Here is a 21,985-nt window from a genome sequence, read left to right on the forward strand (position 1 = left end):
CTTTGGCTTCTTTAACAAGAAAATAATTGCATAAAAGAACAGTGTCTGAGAAGAACTAGCATTGCAACAAGTTCATAAAGTGATGGGCATACAAAGGTTACACTCGTAAAGCACCTTCTACTAAGGGAGGTGGCAATTATTGACAAATTACTATTAAATGTCAAAAACTAGATGCTTCCTATATTTTTGCACAAAAATATGGGAAATTATCCCACCAATGGGATAGAAAAAGCAGGAAGTAGTAATACTGAGAGACCTAGCGTGATCGCAGCAGGAAATTAAGACGTTTGCAGTGCAATATGGCAGCAAAAAACAGTCAACATTTGGGAGTATCACACCATGGAGCAGGTGAATAACAATTCCTTTCTGTAGAGCTGTAGAATATAAGGTTCAGTTCTCCATAACCTCTGAATTTTGCTCAGGGGGTGGAGGGTGATCGCTAGTGAGCTGGCTCAGCCCTGGTGTCAGAGCAGTCTTGAGGCTATTCTAAATTATACCAGTGGGAGATTAGCATAGCAGAGCTCTGCCCCTGCTTTCTACTCTGGCACACCTCCTGCTGGACCAGATACCACCTCCACTAGGTTTATGCCAATGAAGAGTTTCCTTTTTTAAAGTGAATTTTTCACTTGGCATTTACTTCCAGAATCTGTACACCTCTTTGTGCCTCCTGAGCAGCAAAGAAAAGACAGTTGCTTTTTTCCATAACTGGTGTTCTTCGAGACGTGTTGCTCATGTTCATTCAACTTAGGGGTGCGTGCTCGCCAGCAGTATCCGTAGGGGACCGGCTCCAGCGCCCCCTGGAGTGGCGCGCACATGCCACGGTATATAAAGGTGCCACCGGCTCCCGCCACCCTGTTCCTTCTAGTCGGAAACTCCGACAGTGGGGAAGGAGGGTGGGTCATGGAATGGACATGAGCAACATCTCGAAGAACACTAGTTACAGAAAAAGGTAACTGTCTTTTCTTCAAGTGCTTGATCATGTACATTCAACTTAGGTGACTCCCAAGCAGTACCCCCCGGCGGTGGGTAGGAGTTCACAGACGTGTAGACTGCAACACAGCTCTGCCGAACCTAGCGTCGTCCCTGATCTGCTGAGTGATGGCACAGTGGGGTGTGAACGTGTGCACCAAGGACCATGTTGCGGCTTGACAGATGTCCTGGATCAGGAAGTGTCCCAGGAAGGTTGCCAAAGATGCCCGTGCTCTGGTCGAATGGCACTCCCGCCAACTCATAGCATGTGCAAAGGCAAGAGGTGATCCAGTTGGAAATCCTCTGCATGGACACCGGGAGGCCCTTCATTCTATCAGCTGTAGAGATGAAAAGCTGAGTCGACTTACAGAAAGGCTTTGTCCCATCTAGGTAGAAAACCAGGGCCCTTCTTGCACCTAAAGTGTGAAGGCGCCTCTCTTCACCAGTCTCATGGGGCTTGGGGCAGAAGACCGGAAGAAAGATGTCCTGGCTCATGTGGAAAATAGACACCACCATGGGAAGGAAGACTGCGTGGGGCCGGAACTGAACCATGTCCTTATAGAAGACCATATATGGCGGTTCGGAGGTCAGGGCTCGCAGCTTGGAGACTTGACTTACTGACATCACTGCCACCAAAAGCTACCTTCCACGATAGGTGGGACAGGGTGCATGAAGCCAAAGGCTCAAAGGGCGGGTCCATGAGCCTGGACAGAACCAAGTAGAGATCCCAATGAGGGACCGGGGATCGAACTTGTGGAAAAAGTCTTTCAAGACCTCTGAGGAACCTGACCCTCATGTCATGAGAGAACACCGTCTGCCCCTGGATTGGCGGATGAAAGGTGGAAATGGCCGGCAGATGCATCCTGATAGAGGAGTGGTTCCTCAAATGAAGCAGGGAGTCTAAGATTGACTGCATTGAAGAATGCCAAGGGAAGATGCCCTGTTTGGCCGCCCAGCAACAGAACCTCATCCACTTTGACAGGTAAGTCTGTCTAGTCGAGGGCTTTCTACTCTCAAGGAGGACCTTCTGGACCACTTCCGAACAGGCCCATTCCTCAGGGTTCAGCTTCACAACATCCATGCTCTGAGGTGGAGGGACACAAGGGTTGGGGTGTAAGAGTCTACCGTGATCCTGTGACAGCAGGTCTGGTCAGTTTGCAGAGGCCACAGAGGGATCGCTGCCAGGCTCGACAGCGTCCCGAACCAGTGCTGGAGAGGCCACGCTAGGGCGATCATGATAACCTGGAGTCTTCTCTCTCAATTTTCGCTAGGACCTCGCTGATGAGTGGAATCGGCGGGAACGTGTACGTCAGGCTTCCTGCCTATGGCAGGAGGAAGGCATCGGACAGGGAGCCCTTGCCCAGTCAGGTAGGTCGCCCTCAGGCGTACCCTCAAAATGAGCACTTGCCTGCCTGCTTATTGCAGGCCAAGCTCGACTGAGAAGGCTGGTGGCTAAGACGCCGAAGAGAGAGTCCAAGGGCTCCTCTAACTCCTCCGCCTGAAGACCCAGGTTGGCTGCGACCCTCTTCAGTAGTTCCTGGTGCGCTTTAGCATCATCCGAAGGAACCGGGAGAGGGGACCCTGTTATAGCCTCGTCTGGCGACGAGGAAGATGCTGGTGCCGTAGGGTCCTTCGCATCCCCTGGTGACCTGCTCCCCTACTCCCTCTTGAACCTATGGCTTCCTTGTGCCCAAGGCTTCGTGCACTGGAGGAGGGTGGGAAAGAGAGGCATCTGGTCTCTGAGGCTCCAGACACAGCGCAGGCCGCCTGAAAGGGCTATCCATGGGTACCACGGCACTGGCCACTGTGCCTGGTACTGAAGCTTGTCCCACTGTCAGGGAACCTCGTTCTGAACCAGGGCTGGATCCTGAGCGGTCGCTCCAGGAGACCAGGATAGCGCGGAACGGTGACTCTGCCCTGACTGATGCCGGTCACTCCATCTGGAGTCTGATTTGGAATGGGGTCTTGGGGACCGGTGGCTCTCGACGGAGCCACAACGGCCTGCAGTCAGTGATCTATGTCTGGCACTTGACCAACAGTACTGGGAGTCAGAACAAGCCCGGAGCCAGGAAGCACCCGCACGGGGTGATGCCCTTCTAGGGGATTGGTGGCGATCCAACGAATGGTAGCGTCAATCCCTCAATGGGTCCCTAGAGCAGTACTGTGGTCTCAGAGATATTGGGTGCCGGGACCGGTACTCCTACTAGGGGCATGTGCCTCTAGAGGTTTGGGCCCAGTTGCCAGCGAGCTGCGCCTTGAGCCTCTCTGCCCATGCCCAAGGTCCGGGGACCGAATGGGACTGCCCTGTGTCTGCCTTTCAAGGTCAGCAGCATCACGGCTACGAAAGGGCGGCCACTGAGATGGAGACTGTGGTGGTCCAAACACAGGTTTACTCCATGACCGAGAAATTACAGGAGTCGGTGTGGGAAGTACGGGGAAGGAACACTATCTCCTGCAGGGCCTCCGGCGCGGACGGTACCCAAAGCTGGCGGAGGCCTCTGCCACTATCCGGGGGCTGGCTGGCGGGCAGCGGGCTGGGCTACCCTGCTCAACCAGAGCTTGGGCCTGAAATCCCGATGGGGGTGAAGAGTTGCTCGGCACAGGACCTTACCTGCACCTTTGGGGGAGGCTGGAGACCGGCCTTGTCCCTCCTACTTGGGCTTCTTGGTTGGAGCCACGGATGGGGACTGGTGCAGGCCAGTGGACGGTCCCGATGAGGCACTGCGTACCGAGGTCACAGTGCTTGGTGCAGAGTTGGAGCGTTGTTCCAACGCCGGGGTGAGGGCCAACTCCATAAGGAGCGCTCTTAAATGAATATCGCGCTCTCCTTCTTAGTCCTTGGCTTGAAGGACTGGCAAATTTTGCACTTTTCCACTAACGTGCCCTTCGCCCAAGCAACGCAGACAACTGCTGTGTGGATCACTAATGGGCATGGACCTCTTGCAGCGATCACAGGGCTTAAAAGCCTGGGGACCAGGGCATGCCCCGTCCTGAGGCAAAGTCCTGTTCGGGACTTACGAAGTCTCTAGCTATAGCTAAGGGATTTACTAACGCTAACAGAAAACTATATACACTATAATACAAGAATTAATGAGTCTGCACGAACGAGAAAGCAACAGCGTTAGCTGAAGCAGAAACAGTTCCAGCACCATCACTGGAGGCAAGAAGGAACTGAGAGTGGGGGGAGCCAGCAGCACCCCATATACTGCGGCATGTGCACGCCACTCCAGCGGGCACCAGAGCCGGTTCCCTATGGATACCGCTGGGGGAAAAAACTTCCAGCACTGGTGCATGAGGCAAGAACACACACCTATGCTGAGTGGACATGAGCAAGCACTCGAAGAAGAATGGCTCTATCTGACCAAAGAATCTGGCTCGCTGTGTTGAATACTGGATATAACACAGCTAGAATGATAATGAAACTGGAGTTCCAAGACTGAGCAACAAAAACCACTAGGGTCTGTAGAAAATGACTTACAAAGAAAGATTAAGATAGCTAAATATGTGTATTTGGGTTACGAGCTGATGTGGGTGGGGTAACAACAAATTAATTCAGATTAAAGGAATGTTAAAAGAATACCTTCCTCACTGAGATTTCATTTTATCAAAATAGAATGAATTTTGCCCTCTTGAGATTTTTAATCACCTGATTTAGAATATCAAACTTTGATCTACAGCAAATTTAAATGGCCACTGTAGCCCTAGAATTCCAAAATTAGGAACCATATTGACTTCTTAGGTTAACAGTATTCAATCTTATTTTTACTAGTCTGTGACATACAGAAAAGGATTCAGTTCAACACATGGTTATGTAAATTTAGCTTAAAATTAAACAGAAAATTAAATATTGTTTGCATTTTATTATAAAACCCTGTATCTATCGTCATTGTAATTTTAAGGAACATTCCAGTAGAAAAATTAAAGGCACTGTATGAATATTTAAACTTCTACAATGTACTCATCTTCAGGCACATAAAAAGTTATTTCGTATTTGGGGTTTTTTTAAATACACCATGCCAACAATAACATAGTTCCCAGACAAGAAAATCTAAAATAATCACACAAGATTCCCCAACACTGGTCAAGCTGGGTTCACTGGTAAAACATCCAGCATTCCCTAGTTGTCAACATTACGTCCTGACGAAGGGTATAAGTACCAAATTCAAGGACCTTATGTGGAGAAAAACTTGTTCCACCTATATGTCCTCAGATGAACATAGCTAAGGACAGTCAACTTGAGATTCCCTTCTGATTTCAAACTGCTGTCTTAAGACCCAAGGAGAGAAAACTTCTAAAATGTGCTGGATTAGAGTTTCAAACTTTGATCAGCTGTAACTTTAAATGGCCAGAATCACCCTGGAAACACTGCACCTCCAAACTTACATTATAAATAATTTCCTTTCTAATTTCCTTTCACTTTCTCTCATATATGTAACTTCTAAGATGTACTGAACTCAATCCATAAGGGGCGTGAGAAGATCAAAGTCAACACCATGTGTGCATACTGGAAGAAAGCATATACTGATGCATGAGTGTAACATGCTCCCAGCAAGACGCATTTCTAAGTAAGGAGGCTGAAGTTTTTGAAGGGTTTCGAAGTACTGCCACACCTATACAGCACCACAATAATAGAAAAAAAAAGGGCATAGATAACTCACAAGAGTTATAATCAAAAGGAAACATCACTACCTCCTTGACAAGTGCTGGTTACTAACATTTTAAACATGTAGCAGCACGTAAGAGATTAGGAAAATGCTCATATTCACAACTTGAGTAACAAAACGTAGGCTTGTACCACCATTACCATTTCTTTAAGTTGCTTCCCCCAGCCTACCAACTTTCTCTTTGCCTTATTAAGGTTAAGATTCTGCCAAACAGCTCTCAATGCCTTCTCTCTCAGTGAGCACTCAGAGAGCCAATCAACTACACTGTCAAGGTCTGGCAAAATGGGATAACAACGGGCAAGATAATCTGCATCAAGCAATGGTTACTTTAGCAAAACTTTGTCTCTCACCAACAGAAGTTGGTCCAATAAAAGATATTACCTCACCCACCTTCTCTCTCTGAGAAGGAACCACGTTGATTTGAAAATTGTCTGACAGTAAATGCTGTCAAAAGATAAATGTTTAGCAAAACTGTATGATGGTGGGTAGTGAGGAAACAGACCAGGAAGCACCACAACCCATCCCTTCGGCTCCGGAGCCAGGAAAACCGTGCCTGCCCCACCAGAAGCTGAGGGGCGGGACAGGAAGAGGAAGTACAAAAGGTGGGCCCGGGAGCTCAGCTGGGCTGGAGCTGCCAACAGAGACAGAGGCTTCTCCCCTGCTGCTGGAGTGCAACATTGAGAAGGAGCTCCCGGGGCTGCTGCCTGAGGACAGGCCAGAGCTCTCAGGGCTGCTGGCCGACCAAGGCGCCGACAAGCGGCTCGGGCTACCGCTGATCACCAATCCTGGGGAGATGGAGGACACCTACAGCATGGAGGTACGTACCTCCCCAGCATTTGGAAGTAGCCTGGGGAAACTAGACGACAGTCTGCGGGTGAATCCCCGCTGACCCAGTGGTAGATCACTCTGCCACCATTAGGGCCCTGGGCTGGGACTCGCCATTGCCCTGCCCGGATCAAGCGGACTGAGCTCTCAAGACTGCTAATACCCACTAATTGATTGCAGTGCTAAGGGCTCCACTGCATGGCCTCCCTCTGAGAAACCAGAAGGGACAGCCATGCAGGATTACACGAGGTATGTTAGGGGACAAAAAGCAAAAAGTACACATGCCACTGGGTGCACAGCAGGGTGGATAAAAATCAATGTTTTTAAAAGCGTATTTTTTTACTTAAATCGTATTTTTTTTATAAATTGCTTTTTGAGGAAAAAACCTATCTAAAGATAGTTTTAATTAAGATACATAACAGCTCAATCTAATTCTATAGTATGAGACAATATATTCATGTAATGTTAAGAAAAGTTTTGTAAATGAGTTCCAACAGTTCATGGATTAGGGACCCAATCTTATGGGGTTCCAGGGGCTTCTGTATAGATTATTTAGGTTAATCTTTCTATCTACCCAACGGGACTCAGTGGTCAGTCTAGAAGATACCATCAGAGATGCTTAGTTTTGCAGTTCTCAAACTGTGGATTTGTATCTCCACAGATAACATGCTTATTAAAAACAAAAATGTTTTTAAATAAATAAATAAATATATAGAGGTGAGAAATAACAGACCTCAGCCTTACTGTCCCTCTGCAAATTTCTGTACACAGAGTCAATCCCTTACCTCTCTCTAAAAGTGCAAAGTTTCAAAAAGTTTAATGAATAGAAGATTGTTGTGGGCAGAATAGATCTGGACAAGGAGAAGAAGTCTGGAGATAAATGTGAGAAGCGAGAGACATATGCTTTTTTGTTAAAATATTATATGTTTGCTGTTGAAGAAAAAAAATCCACAATACTTAATGTTGTTGTTTTAGTTAAATAAACAATTTATATGTTTGTCTGGTGATGTTCTCCTCCTAAGTGGTGGAGTGGTGGGTGAAATTCTGTGGCCTGCGTTGTGCAGGAGGTCAGACTAGATGATCATAATGGTCCCTTCTGACCTAAATATCTATATCTATCTATAATATAGCATGGCAAGAAAATCCTCCAAATATTAATGATTAACCTCTTGAACTGGAGATAGTTCACCTCCCAATGACTTCATAAATATCTGCTTCAGTTACCATTGGTAAATGAAATAATCAGACAATCATTCATTTTCTGATATAGCTGTAAAACTAATCTGAAAAGTTTTCAAAATAAATCACTGTTTAAAAATGTACACTATGTATCTTCTAAAAATGAAACCTACATCTATCTGAGTTGTGAAGAATATGTATTAAGGTTATAACAACCAACAAGAACGCACTTTTATGTAGAAATCCATGAATAAATAGAGTCTTCCTGACTCGTGAGTTAAATCATGATTTATATCTTGATTGAAATCAAATCCACCCGGGTTCACAGAAATAGAGGCTTGGACTTCTGGATGGAAGCTCCACACAGACAGCTCATTCAGAACTTCAGGGGTGAATCTGAAGCGTTAGCAGCTAACTCCTGGGAAATGGAAGAAGGTTAGTCAGTTGGTTCCTGTGAAGAGAAGCAGCACTGATGGGCTTTTATAAGCTTAGGCTCTCCTCAGTGGAGTATGAAGGAGAAAGGTTACTGAATGTTGTTGTTTTGTCAGTATTATGTTTACTCTTGTTAAATAACAGTTGTGTGTGTTGTCAAGCCCAGGGACTGCAGGTATAGTCTATCAGTGAGTTTTGAAGAGACCTGCAGGGCCCTCAAAAAAGAGTTAAGAAAAGCAGCCAGCAATGGTTGATATTTACAGGCAAGTTCCTAAGAAGATTAGAGGGGCAAAAAGGCACACTGGTCCCACAGGTGCTTAATACGGTGTGCAGGAATGGGCAGGTCGTGACAAAGAGCCCATTTATTTTTTAAAGTGGAAGTCTATAAGGAACAGAGGATCAACTGAAATCAGAATTGTATGTGAACAGAGGTGATCAATGCAAGAAACCAGTGCCTCAATAGCCCTCTAGAATTAACAGCAACTTTAACTGAATAGGCTCAAGGTCAAGATGCTGATTATTTTATAATGGAGAAGTTAATAACGACTAGCCATTACAGATTAGTACATAGTTATAGCATGCAATTAGATATATATGTTATGAAAGGTATATTTTATGGGTTTTCCTAGACAAAAATTCTAAATCCAATTCACTCTTTAAAAAAATGTTTCTTGCAACCTGTATCATCAGCTTCTTACCCTTACAAAACATGGATTACTTGGTATCCTAAAAAGAGAGCTGAATAACTAGTTTGACAGGGATGACAGATTCTCTACTCACACTAAGTAAGAACACTTTTACTATCATGAACACGGTTCATTGACTTTTCTTTTTAGAGTTTTAATTTTTATCCCCTAAATTTCCACACGAAACTGACCTGAACTCTTTCCCTGAAAGACAGAAACCTCTAAAATCTTGAAAAGTCAAGTTAAAATAGATTACCCGATCAGCTACAGAACCCACTCATCTATCAGAAATAGTGCTGCATTAGTATTTAGTAATTCTGACTCTCCCATGGATCTAATTTGGAGAGGACCAGAGTCACAAGTAGTGCTCATTTCATGGTGAAAACCATGAATACATGTACAGTCAGGAGTGTGCAAACCAGCCACTGTAATATTAGCAACTAGAATATGGCTTCTGTCTGCAAAATCCACAATATAACTAAAATAGTAGAAGCTAGCTTTGCTGTCACCATACAGCTGTGAAGACTTGAAGGTCCTCTTTAAAAAAAAAACAACTATTTTTAAAGCTAAATTTATTCCACTCAAGTGAAGTATTCTATTTGTAAGTGTACCATTCACCCTGTTGTAAAAAACAAAACATTTTATTATGGAAGAGATAATAATTTTAACTGGGTGAGTTATGTATAGTACTATTTCTTTTGCAAAAGTTAGATAGCTTTCTTATAAAATACTTACACTGTATACAGGAATCTAGTTGCAGAGGGGAACTGAATTACAGTATATCTACTATTACAGTACTGATCATCTGAAAGTCTTTCCAGTTAGGAATCAGAAAGGTTAATTATCGATAAATGGTAATCTGCTGACCTCTTCTGGAGAGCAGAAAAACCCCACCTTCAAAAAAAAATTGGCAACAACTGAACTTCCTGCATTCCATTGCAATTACATTATTGATTTCACATTTTTAAACATCTTTGGAATGGTCTGCGATAAGTGGAACCAGCAAAAAACAGAACTCTGAAATAAACCCAGAAGATATAGTAATTATTTTTATACTTCTAACTTGCCTGCAGAGAAAATAAAAATACCCAAAGAGATGGGAAAATGTATATTAACATTCAAAATAGTATACTTTTCCCACAATTTCTGTGTAACACTAGTGGTGTTCAAAGCAGAAGTTTCACAAAGCTGAAGTCTATTGGAAGCCAGAAATCTCTCGTGGGAGAAATGGGTCAGCCTTCAAATATTCCAAAAGGAAGTAATTCTATCAATTTCAAAGCTAGTCATAAATGAAAAAAGCATCATCTTGAGAAAGCAACATCTGAGGCAGACAAACTACAAATTGCAGGTTTGAACAGAGATTAGAATCTATTACTGATAGGTAAACAGACTGTGATATCTCGTGTTTTCTACTTAGCTCAATTATGAAGAGACTCCACATGCCAACAACAAAGATGACAGTAAGTCAACCAATTCTGAGTTTAGAAAAGAAAAAAAATAGGAAGAATGTAAACATGGAAGCATCTAGTCAAAGTAAGCAGCAACCACTATAGCCGAACAGCCTAGTCAGATAGGAAGATAGGTAAAGTTTTATCACAAAAATCTTGCTCGAAGAATTCTATTTTGATAAAGTTATATCACCAAAGATCTAACATTTGAAATAATCTCTATAGTTTTAAAACAGTGATATTCAAAGCAAACCATCTCATATTTGACAAGAATTTATTATATACTACACAAAAACTTTAGTATGTAGTCTTATTAATGAAATAGTACCCCAACTGTCTAACTTATCCTGCTTACAGAGGAATAGGCTCAAAAATGTACAAAAGGAGTGCGTTCAGTAAGGGGTGAGTCATCAAATCTATAACCACTATTCCCAGATTTTTCACCCTAGAAAAGACTTCTAATTTTCTCCCACTGCAAAGACATTCATCATATGCAATACTGCATTGTGCTGACTCCATTTTGTTCCACCTAGTTTCCAGGAGCCAAGTCCATTTTCTTTTGGATTTTTTCTTCCTTTGGCGTAAAAGGCTCTCACAGATTACAATTCCCATTCCCACCCCTATTTGAAGATGTCCTGTGTATGTGGGCGGTAGCACTGTTTGCCAAACTGCATGTGACAAATTTGAAATTCTGTGTTAATGAGAGCCAGGCTAATACCTATGGGTATTTAAGTTGACTATGACCTAAGTGACTAATAGCCTTGGGATCTAGTCAGTGCCCCACCTACCCACCATCTCATGAATGGCGGACATGAGGAAGAGAAGGAAGCCCCCACCTCCAAAAGGTCAGTTTGTACCGGGCAGGGGGGGAGGGGGGGAAGGAAGGAGCCATTAGGGAGGGAGCCATTCTGATCCCTATATTTCATCACTGATGGAACACTATCACACAATTTTCTGAAGTGAACCATGCTGATCTCTGCATGAGTGTATATTAATATCAGTCCTGTCCATCTACATATTCTTAGTAGGAAATCTAAAATACAATACTAAAAATATTACAGACAGTGAATTTTGATTAAGATACTTATCTTGGCCATAACTTTATAACGAAAAAAAGACCTTGATGTAGATCATGGTTGGACGTCCCAATCAGTCCACCAATAGTACCATACATAAACAAAACAAGCACACATACTTTATAGGACTTTGTTAATCATTCTTGATAAGTATATTTTCAACTATTCTCACTCTAGTATCCTTTTTTTGAATTTTTTTAATAGTAAGCCCTAAATATCCCACATACTAACATGAACTCATACTACGAAGCCAATGAAATGAGTTTTGATTGAGAAAACACCTTGAAATTAGAATTTTCATCACTACATATCTACTGTAAGATATTGCCCAAACCAAGGGCACAAAACTGGCTCTCTCCAACCTAGGGCACAAAACTGGGATTACTGGAAATAATTGCCAACATACCTTAAAAATTAAATTCCTCAATTTCCTTGTTTTTAATAATAAGCTAAAATTCCCTATTAATAATATTCCACGTGCAAAAATATTAACAACAAAATCTTCACTAAGGTGAGAATTAGAATAATACCACTGTAGCCATTACACTTTCAGATACATAAATGCAAATATGAAGGAGGAAACAACATAATACTTACAGTACTATGAAATACAACACTATGGCCTTTTCCTAAACTTTCTATATGAGCTGAGAGGTTGAAGCAGATGGCTCGATGTCGTATGGCATCCAGTGTTTGTGCATCAAAGAAATCATGTGGTCTTGCTGGAAAAAAAAAATCCTTACTGTTAAACTCCAAGACATCGCAAGCATTCAAATACCTGCAAATACTTTATATATACACCAAAAGGCTGGGAAATGTCATTAATAAGTCAGTTACTTATACAAGTCAGTGAGCATCGTATCTTGTCAATATGATCTAAAAATTAATTTGGCTAAAAAAAAAAAAAGAAGAAGAAGAGGGACTGACTCATAGAACTGGCTATCAAGTTTGCCTTTCAAGTTTGCTCAGAAAAATTTATTTTTAAAACTTTCACTTTAAAGTCCCAGCACAGCATCAATATGTGCACTAAACCTCACTGTTTTAAATCCTTTTGCTTTTACACTGCTGGAGTACATACTATTCTTTTTTAAACCTTCAGTATTAAGAGCAAGGATTTTATGATGGATTTACTGAAGAATACAGCTTCCCAGAAGTATTGCACTCTTCTAAAATAAAAAAATAAAAACGGAGTTCTACTGCTCACACTCCAAACAGATCAACTCCTTTTTAACAACTGGGAATCCAAATGTACGGCAAAAGAAATATTAGAATGCTTCCCAGCACTGCAATGAATACATTTGCAAACCTAATTCTCCAAAGCACCCTGAAGTGCTGTCCAACTAGTTTCATTACTGCTGCTATGACTTAATTCAAAGTATTATTTAAAAAGGGAACTCCTCATACTTACAACATACTAAAACAGCAATGGTAGACAAATTGCATGATACTCCAGCAGGCCCAGGGGAATCCAGGAAGTGGAATCTCACTAGAGGCCTAACTAAATTACAACTAAAGTTTACCCACTGTTACTCCAATTGTTTCAAAGACAGACAGACTGATTACACTATTCTATATGGAGTGTTGTTTCAGTCAATCTTTTTTAGGGCTGCAGAGGAACACACATCAAGTTTAAACAGCACTTCAACTATACTGACAGGGTAAGAAAATCAGTAAATGACAAGAAATTCTGACTCCCAAACCAGAGGGTTTATCTGTGGACCATTATATCTAAAAGTAGACTGAGGGTATATTTTTTTAAAATCCATGTATTTATCAGATGCTTTTAAATCAAAGCACAAAGGACTAAGGCAAAATTAACACTGGTGTACCGGCTATCAACTACGTTTTTTTTTTTTTTTTTTTTAAAAGCCAGTTTTTACATTGTGCAGTACTTCATTTTCTATTATTTGATAATAAACAAATTGTTGATATTAAAACAAAAATGAACACTTGCCAATTGTGCTCCAACCGTTCCATCAGACCTTAAGTTTTAACTTACAGTTTTAGGTGAAGTGGTATTAACATCCTTCTGGTACTGTACAGTCATTGGTTTGTGAACCAACAGAACTGATTTGTCTCAGGTATTAAAGACTTTTGTTTGTTTTTTGGCTAAAGGTGGACCTTAGTGGCAAACACTTCAAGAACTATGAGTAAAAGGTTGCTATAGTATGTGATTTGCGGGGTTAACGGAAAATTGTCAGATCTAAGCTATTTTTAAGAAAAGCAGAAAATTCCATCTAATTAAATGGTAATTGCAATTAAAAATACATATTCTCATCTTATTCTGTTAAAAATACTTTAGGCTTTATCTAGCATACATAAATATCATATTAAAGTACATAATGTTAAGTTTTGCTGTACTAGTGACAATTTTAAAAAAATAATCCTTTAATTTCATGTGAAAATTTTAACAGTTTAACCCTGCATTTAATTAATTTTCCATCTCTACTGAAAGATAAAGTAAAGGTTAGCTTATAAGAAAAGCAAATATTATAGCATGGGCTACATCACCATACAAATTGAAAATTATTTAAGTTTTTAAACAACTTCTACTCTTTTCCCCCCTCAAAAAAAAAGATTACTTATCAAATATTTAAGAACAATTCTAAAAATTCTACCGGAAAAAACTATTTTCTACACTCTTAGGACCAATTACTGCTTAGACGTTGGTTTTCACATGATGTGCCTCATTCTCTCAGAAATCAATAGTGCAAACTGGGCAATCAACTCAGCTGTAAATGCTCTCCTGCTGAAATCAGATAACCTAAAATTGTAGGCCTGGCCACAAGAGGCTACTGAAGCTACCATTTTTTATACTGAGATTTTATTCTATCAGAGTTGTAATGGATGCAAAATGTACCTTTGTTTTAACACAAAGCCATGGCCTTGTACCCCAAATAGCCTTAATACTAATTTTCCTTGTTCATAATACAACCATGAAAACATTTTTGTACGAATAAAACATGTACAGTAATACTCTCAGGCAAGTGTGGTATTTGTATTAGCACTATGAAGGCCTGATTTGGCATAACACTTTTAAGCTTCCACAACTGCAGGGATTCCCAACCTTTTTCCACCCATAACCTCAAACCAGCTTCTTTCTTCTCTGATCCAGTATCTTGGATCCATTACTCAAATGATCCAAATGCTATCATATATCATTTTTTAAAAGTTCATTGTGCCATCTGACACTCATATAAAAATAGATCTAAGCAATAATTCTATTACATTAAAAAAATAAGTTACCATTCAGTACTTGACAAATCCACTCACCAGTGGTGAGTAAGACTTTCTCTGGTGAATGGGGTGGCTTAACAGTCTCTAGGGAATCTAAGCTTTCATTCTTAAAAAGTTAAATTTCGAGCTTTTGAGTTACAAAGACACCTTTTCCAACTATGACTCAAACATAAACCAATGCAGTCCCCTTCCTGAATCTGCAAGTAGCATGAAACAAGGGTTGGAAGCCACACTTCAAGCCTGGTCACAGTGCATAGCCTGAGTAACCATGTTCTGTTTTAGGAATTTCCTCCAAGGCCTGGGCAGGACCCTCTGCTCCCGTAAACCATCTCTATAGCAATGGAACCAGTCCATAGCAGCTACAGGATAACACCATTTGGATCCAGGGGAAAAAAATTCAAATGGTATATCCAATATTTTTTAATCTTTTCTACTTCATATCAAAATGTTTTGTACATCTCTGAGGCTAGGTTTCTCAGAATCAGTTAGCCACTCAACATCCAGGCCATAAGATGCAGAGATGACAGATCTGGATGAACACTTCCAACTGTCCTGAGAAATCATGTTCATAGACACTGGCGTTTCTGGAGGATGTCTGGAAAGTTTCAGCCAGTCTGTGTATCAGTACTGTCTGGGCCTCGCTGGTACTAATAAAATCAGTACCGCATAGAGCTGGTCGGGAATATTTTGACAAAACATTTTTTCCCCTGGAAAATGTGGATTTGTCAAAACAAATTATTTGCAGGAAAAGGTTGGTTCCATCTATTTCTTCTACCCCCCCCCCCCCATCTGAAGCTACCAAAATGTTTTGTTGCAACATTTTTTAAACATTTTCTGAACAATAATCCAAGAAGTCATTCTGAGCAGGTTCAAAATTTAAGCTAATTACAAACAAAAATGGTGAAAAATAAAAAAAAAAAAACGTTTTGATTAACTCAAACCATGTTTCTATTTTATTTATTTTTGGTTCACGAAAACTTTTGACATGGACTTTTTGTCCTGTTTCAGGATGGGAATTTAATTTATTTTTTAAATCTCAAAGATCATCATGGGACTGGAAAACTGTTTCCTGTCCAGCTCTATTATCAAGACTCTTGTTTGATTTTTCTCAAAAGCCTTGTTTAAAAAAAAGGGTGGGTGTGCATATATCACACCCCAGTTGATGGTATGAAAAATGTTTGTGCTTGGAATTCTGGGTTCTGACCCACTCAAACAGTAGGTTTAACTGTTATTTTCTGTGACAAACAAGTCTATGTCTGGCTGATCACAGCACCGGAATACTCTTTGAATGAGGAAATTCTTTACTGAACATGAGTGTCTGTAAGAAAAATACCTGCTCAGACCATCTGCCAACTTATCCTGTAATCCTGTCAGAGAGCAATGATTATAAGTTGGTGTTCAGTGTACTATTTCCACAGCCAAGCAGCTCCTCACTGTCTGTTTACATAAACCACTGTCGTGGTACTGACTATTATAAACGGTCTTGCCTTGAAAGACAGGAAAAAGTATCATACATGCCAAGCGGATCACTTTGAGTTCTAATATATGGAAGTACAAGTGAATCTGTGCACATGACCACAGATCCTGTGATGGAAAAGATGAGCTCCCCATCACAAACTAGAAGCATTTACTACTATCATCTTTGGGGGTAGAAGTGGAGAAAATGGAATGCCCTTGCAAACTTGATCTAGATTCTTCCACCAATTTAAACATAAGAGCATTTCTTGTGGAATCTCAACTGCCACATGTCCAAGATCATAGAATCATAGACTTGAAGGTCAGAAGGGACCATTATGATAGTCTAGTCTGACCTCCTGCACAACGCAGGCCACGGAATCTCACCCACCAACTCCTGTAACAAACCCCTAACTTACGTCTGAGCTACTGAAGTCCTCAAATCATGGTTTAAAGACTTCAAGGTGCAGAGAATCCTCCAGCAAGTGACCCAAGCCCCACGATGCAGAGGAAGGCGTCTGCTTGGGTGATAGGTGGACTTGAACTAGACTTGCAAACAACAACGGTGATGTGTGGGATACTGAGTCACAAATGAACACAATGCCACGTGGCCTAACATTTTTAGACCAGTCCTCACAGTCATCTATCTGTTCATTTGTCTGTAACTGATAAGGTCTGACTTACATCAGTTTTGGGTTAAGTATACTCTCACTGCTGTTGGGTTTAGAACAGCTCCTACATATTCTGTTTGAGTTGGCACTGAAGAGGATTTCTCTTTGTTGATCTTGAACCCAGAGAGGTGAAAAGCTTAAGAATGTGATGTATGGTGTCTGACTTGCTGAGGAGAGTTTTCCTGAATTGGACAGTAGTCATGAATAAAACTATAATACCTTGACTCCTTAAATGTGCTGTTCCTGTGACAAAGACTCTTGGGGTTAATGACAAAGGCAGTTCTCTGTAGTGGTAGTGTGATGTTGCAACTACAAATCTTAAGTATTTCTTGTGAGCTGGATGGATCAATATATGAAAATGTGTGGTCTGGAAATCAAGAGCTGCAGTCCAATCCTGAGAATCTAACATAGGGATAACTGAGGCCAGAGGGGCCACACTGAAATCGAAAAAACAAATTAAGGCATTTAGCTGTCACAAATGCAGAATATGCCACCACCCTACTCTCTTCTTAAGGACTAAGTTAATGGGAATAAAAACCTTTCCCTCTAAACAAAAGATTAACTCCTTCCATTATTCCCAGTGGAAGAAGGGGTTCCACCTCTTGATTCAACAATCTCTGGTGAGAAGGGTCCCTGAGAAGGGAAAAGGAAGATTGGTGGGGTTTAGAAGTACTTGAAACTGAGCTGAGTAACCTTTTTCAATTATAATTTCTAGGACTCACTGGACTGCGGTAACATTGTTCCAAGCTTCTTGAAAATAAAATCAACTGCTTTTGAATTGGGAATAGGGATGTTTTAAGGTATGCCTACATTCCACACCCCTTTTGGAGACATGTACAGTATATCCACTACATGCTTCCTTAACAAGGATATAAATAGCAGTATGGACAGGACTCGCCTAAGCAGTGCTTTAGAGTACAGACGTCTCTGAAACCTGTAGGTATGTACTCTTTACCCACCCAAACAGTACCTCACCCCGCCCTCATCTACGCTGCTGTTTTTAGCAGCGTAATGTCCTGCTGTCAGAGTCTTTCCCTGCCACAGTGAAAGACTCCAGCAGCAGGGGGGAGGCAGCGGAGAAAGGTTCTGGCAGATATCCACTGCCGAGCCTTTCCCAGCTGCATCCGCTCAGTCACAACCTTTCATTGACATATGCAGCTACACACTGCAGTGTGGATGCAACCTGCTTTTCTGCGAACTTCACAAACGCTACATGCTGCCACAAGTGACGTGCAGTGTAAACAAAACCTTAGATGAGGTTCCCAACAGCTCTAGATGGAAAACTGTTTTAAGCTGGCATGTGATTCAATGAAGTCACAGTAGCAGCAGAGGAGGGTCTTCTATGAAACTTTTCTTTCCTTCCGGGCAATTCGGTGGTATGACTGACAGGAGGAAGCAGGAGCTTGTCTTGAATAAGGTTTGTACCTAAACTGCTTCCTCCTGGGCAGAAAGCTGTAAATGCCCAAGATCTGAGCACAGCCCTAAAATCATTTAGTGAAAGTAGACCATTATCAGTTTGGGTGATGCAATTTAATTTCCATCAAAAAGAAAATCTTCTATTGCATTCTGAACTTCTCTGAGAATACCAGAAGATTGTAGCCATGGTATATTTCAAAGAAATGGCTATTGCCACTGACTTAGCTGCAGTATCTGAAGCATTGATTACTGCTTATAAAGAGGTACATGCAATGAATTGTCCTTCTGAAGTTAGATATTTTAATCTTTTTTGGGGGGGGGGGGGGAAGGGTGTCTCCTTTATCAAGGAAGTCAGACACTTTGTGCCCACTTTCATACTAATTATCAGCCTCTCCTTTCTAAGACGACGACTAGCACATTAATAACTTTTTCTGACAAAGGGAGCTGTGTGTTTCGGCGGCTCCTCTTTCGGTATAGTTTTTGAATGCTGCTGCCTTATCTTTTCCTGAGCTGGAGCAACCATCCGTGACCCAGGTGTTGGTTGCATGCAGAAATACTAAAAGTCTGAAGAATGGACTCTGTATATTGTATCGGCTTTTTCAGAATATGGTGGAACAGAGGTTGGCGTATGATGACCTTCATTCACAGGCACAGCAAAGGTTCAGGCAGAGAGGAGTGCAATATGTCCAAAAATGTTGTATGCCTTTTCTCGCACAACCTCTCTTGGTATTTTCGGCATCTCTGCCACCATTCAAAAAAGATTTAGAAAAAGTCCTATACACAACAGGGAGAGAAGTGTAAGATACATCAGCTTCACTTGGTGATGAAGATATGCCTGCAGGAGCAACTTTAGCACAATAATGCTGCTCCTCCTCATAAACATGTGAATTCTTAAGTTCTATACAGGAGAGCTATGAGGTGGTTGCTGTTGTACCTGGATTTCTGTCAAGAGGGATCTGGATTTGAATCGAAAAGAGAAGCAGGGCTTCCTGATAATGACACATGCTCAAGGTGCCCAGTATGGCCGGGAATGAGAACCATACGGGTAATTAGTGGGTAGCCAGAGTGAGGGATACCAAGAAGTGGGTCTCTCCCTACATTCCATGTGCCTACTATGACTCCTCGCTCTGGAATCCCTGTCTGAAAAAGTAGGAGTCATAAGATTGTGGCCTAGGTGAGTATGTGGCGACTCCCCACCGTGATGATTCGAGAGAGAAGCAGTACAATTCCTCCACGTGTAGCGGAGGAGCAGAGCTAGCAGAAGTTTGAGGGCCTAAGGAAAGGAAATTCTTTACTAGTGACAAAGATGTCCCTGGTATCATAGCAGTTTGTATTGTGGCAGGTATTTTCACTATGGAAGACAATAAAGGTGACTCTGGCAGTACCGATACAGTTAAATCCCCCATAACATAAGCAATCCTCATCTGAAAGGAAAGACGAGACTTTCCCCTCTTTCTTTTGCTAGGTCCCTGGGACCACATCTGTGCTCCTTAGGGGAGTGGTGCTGTCCCCTACCCTTTTCATCTCCTGAGGAAGACATGACAGCTGGAACAGTCTAGGAATGCTTCGGTGAAGAAGCAGGAGCCTCAAAACTTGAAGAGCCAGTGCCTACCGGGGTACTTTCGGAAGAGTACTGCTCGGAGCCAGAAGATTCTTGTCTGCCCTTATCCAAGAAAGGTCTCATTTATTTATCTAAAAGAATAAATGTTCAAGCACACTTTGATGGTCTGTACCCCTGAATTCACCCCTTCCACACTTGGTACAAAGTATGCCTTGGGAGATCTTATTTGAAAACCCATAATTCACTGGTCAATGTTGTCCTGGCAAAATGTGTTGCAACGTTGAATTTCAAGTTATAAGATTCCGCTGTATGGTGTTACTGAAACACATTCAAATTCTGGGAGTAGCCAAACTACTTCCTCAGAGACAAAGGGCAAACTGACACCTCAGTCAGGTGTAAACAAGATCAAACAGGCCATCACCTGCTTACATGGCCATTCATTGGCAGGAAAAGAGACATGGATGAAAGTCTACATCTTAGCAAAGAAACAGCATAGAGTTCCTGACGAGGAGGATTGCCTGGCTCCCTGCTGGAGAAGCCTCTCAAAGGAGGGAGAGGACTATAGAAGGAACAGCATTCACGACACTTGAAGAACAAAGAAAACAGCACTGGACTGGAGGAGGTAGTTGAAAGAAGTTCAGCCAATAGGACTGCTGAAACAGGTGGTGAGAGAGACTTTGCTTTGAATTTACTCTAGCTGGTCACTTATTTTTCTTGTAAACAATTCTTTCATGCCTCACTACTTGTATTCATTTAAAATCTCTCTCTCTGTAGTTAATAAAGTTGTTTTATTGTTTTATCTTAATCTGTGTTTGAATTGAAGTGTTTGTGAAATTCCATTTGGGATAACAGGATTTGTGCATGTCATTTTATATTAATAAAATGATGGACTTGATATGAACTTGTATTGTCCAGGAGAAAGCTGAGCAGTACAAGATGTACATTTCAGGGAAAGTCTGGGATTGTTGTCACCCTGCAGTGTGGCTCAAGAAGTGGCTGGCTGCAGAACTCATACAATGTAGCTGGGAGTGACTTACATGCTGTAGGCTGTGTGAGTGCAGACCAGGAGTGGCAGCTACAGCACAAAGCAGTGTAAAGGGAACCGCAGGTAAGAGGGCCAAGGTGACAACTGTTCATCAGCATAGACTGTACCCTGGGTATGTCACACATGCACCCCAGGCTATTAGGGTTTGTCTGGAGAACAAGTGAAAAACAAATTATTTCTCAGTGATATGTCCCTCACTGAATAGTATAGCTGTGCCACACAAACAGCAATATTAAAAACCAGGAGATTTTTGGTCAGCCATGAAGTTGACCACCTGGTACTGGTAAACAAATAGCTAGAACTAGTTAACCCAAACTAAAACCTAATAAAAATACTATCCTAACTACTAAAGTATATTAGGGACTTGTCTAATATTAGTGGGGTAACACGAATTATGGGGGTGTGATTTCTAAAGTGCATTAATGTGTTGCACATCAGTGGGTCCACACAGTCTCCGCTGATGAGCACTAAAGATTTATTTGTGTGCTTTCGGACTTGTCTGCACTTGAAACGCTACAGTGTAGACACTACCTATGCCAGTGGGAAGGGTTCTCCCATCGGCACAGATAATTCACCTCCCCAAGAGATGCTAGCTAGATGGATGGAAGAATTCTTCTGTCAACATAGTGCAGTCTACACCCAGGGTTAGGTCATCTTACCTATGCCACTCAGAGGTATGGATTTTTCACTTCCCTGAGCCACAGGACTAAAACTAACTTTTTAGTGTAGACCAGGCCTTTACAAATTACTGTTTCAAACAGCACTACATTAAGGCATGCCAGCAGGGACTACACGGAACAATTAATGCACGTTAGCGCGCTTTAGAAATCACACCCTTGTAGAATTCATTACACCACTGTGTGGACAAGCCCTAAGAATGTAACTATATACAAAAATTCCAGTTTAAGGACCACAAGTGCAAGAGACAGGGAAACTGCTCTCTCAGTCATGGGTGATGAGAAGGAACTGAGGGATGTCTGGCCCTGCTCCACCCTTTATGCCTTTGGAAGGGGTGGGGGCTCTCCCTGGTACAGGCATGGTCTCAACAGGCACTACTGGACCAAATATTCCAATTGACTGCATGGGGTGTAGGCACACCACAAGCAGAATATATACAGACAAGCAACTGAAGAAGCTTAGATTCTGTAGCAAATATGAAGACACACTTTAGGGTCATGGTACAAAGTTGAGAATCACTTTCAATAAGTTTGGATGGATGTCTCCAAATGTATTGGGAACAGAGAATCTGAGGCTACACAGAACAGAATTCAGTAGCAGAGATATTATGATTGTGAGCATGAGTGTCAATTTTGATAGCACT

The 21,985-nt window shown here is 41.9% G+C and overlaps 1 protein-coding gene across 2 annotated transcripts in view; it reads right to left on the minus strand.

Annotated features, from left to right (window-relative positions):
* Positions 1 to 21,985, minus strand: part of AEBP2 (AE binding protein 2) — a 90,120-nt gene that overhangs the window by 17,617 nt on the left and 50,518 nt on the right. For both annotated transcript variants that reach the window (XM_074938046.1, XM_074938054.1), the window contains exon 5: positions 11,877 to 12,001. In XM_074938046.1, coding sequence (XP_074794147.1) covers positions 11,877 to 12,001 — 125 coding nt within the window. The remainder of the gene's footprint in view (positions 1 to 11,876; positions 12,002 to 21,985) is intronic.

Source organism: Natator depressus, chromosome 1 (assembly GCF_965152275.1).
Source record: "Natator depressus isolate rNatDep1 chromosome 1, rNatDep2.hap1, whole genome shotgun sequence".
In the NCBI taxonomy this organism is placed as follows: domain Eukaryota; kingdom Metazoa; phylum Chordata; order Testudines; family Cheloniidae; genus Natator; species Natator depressus.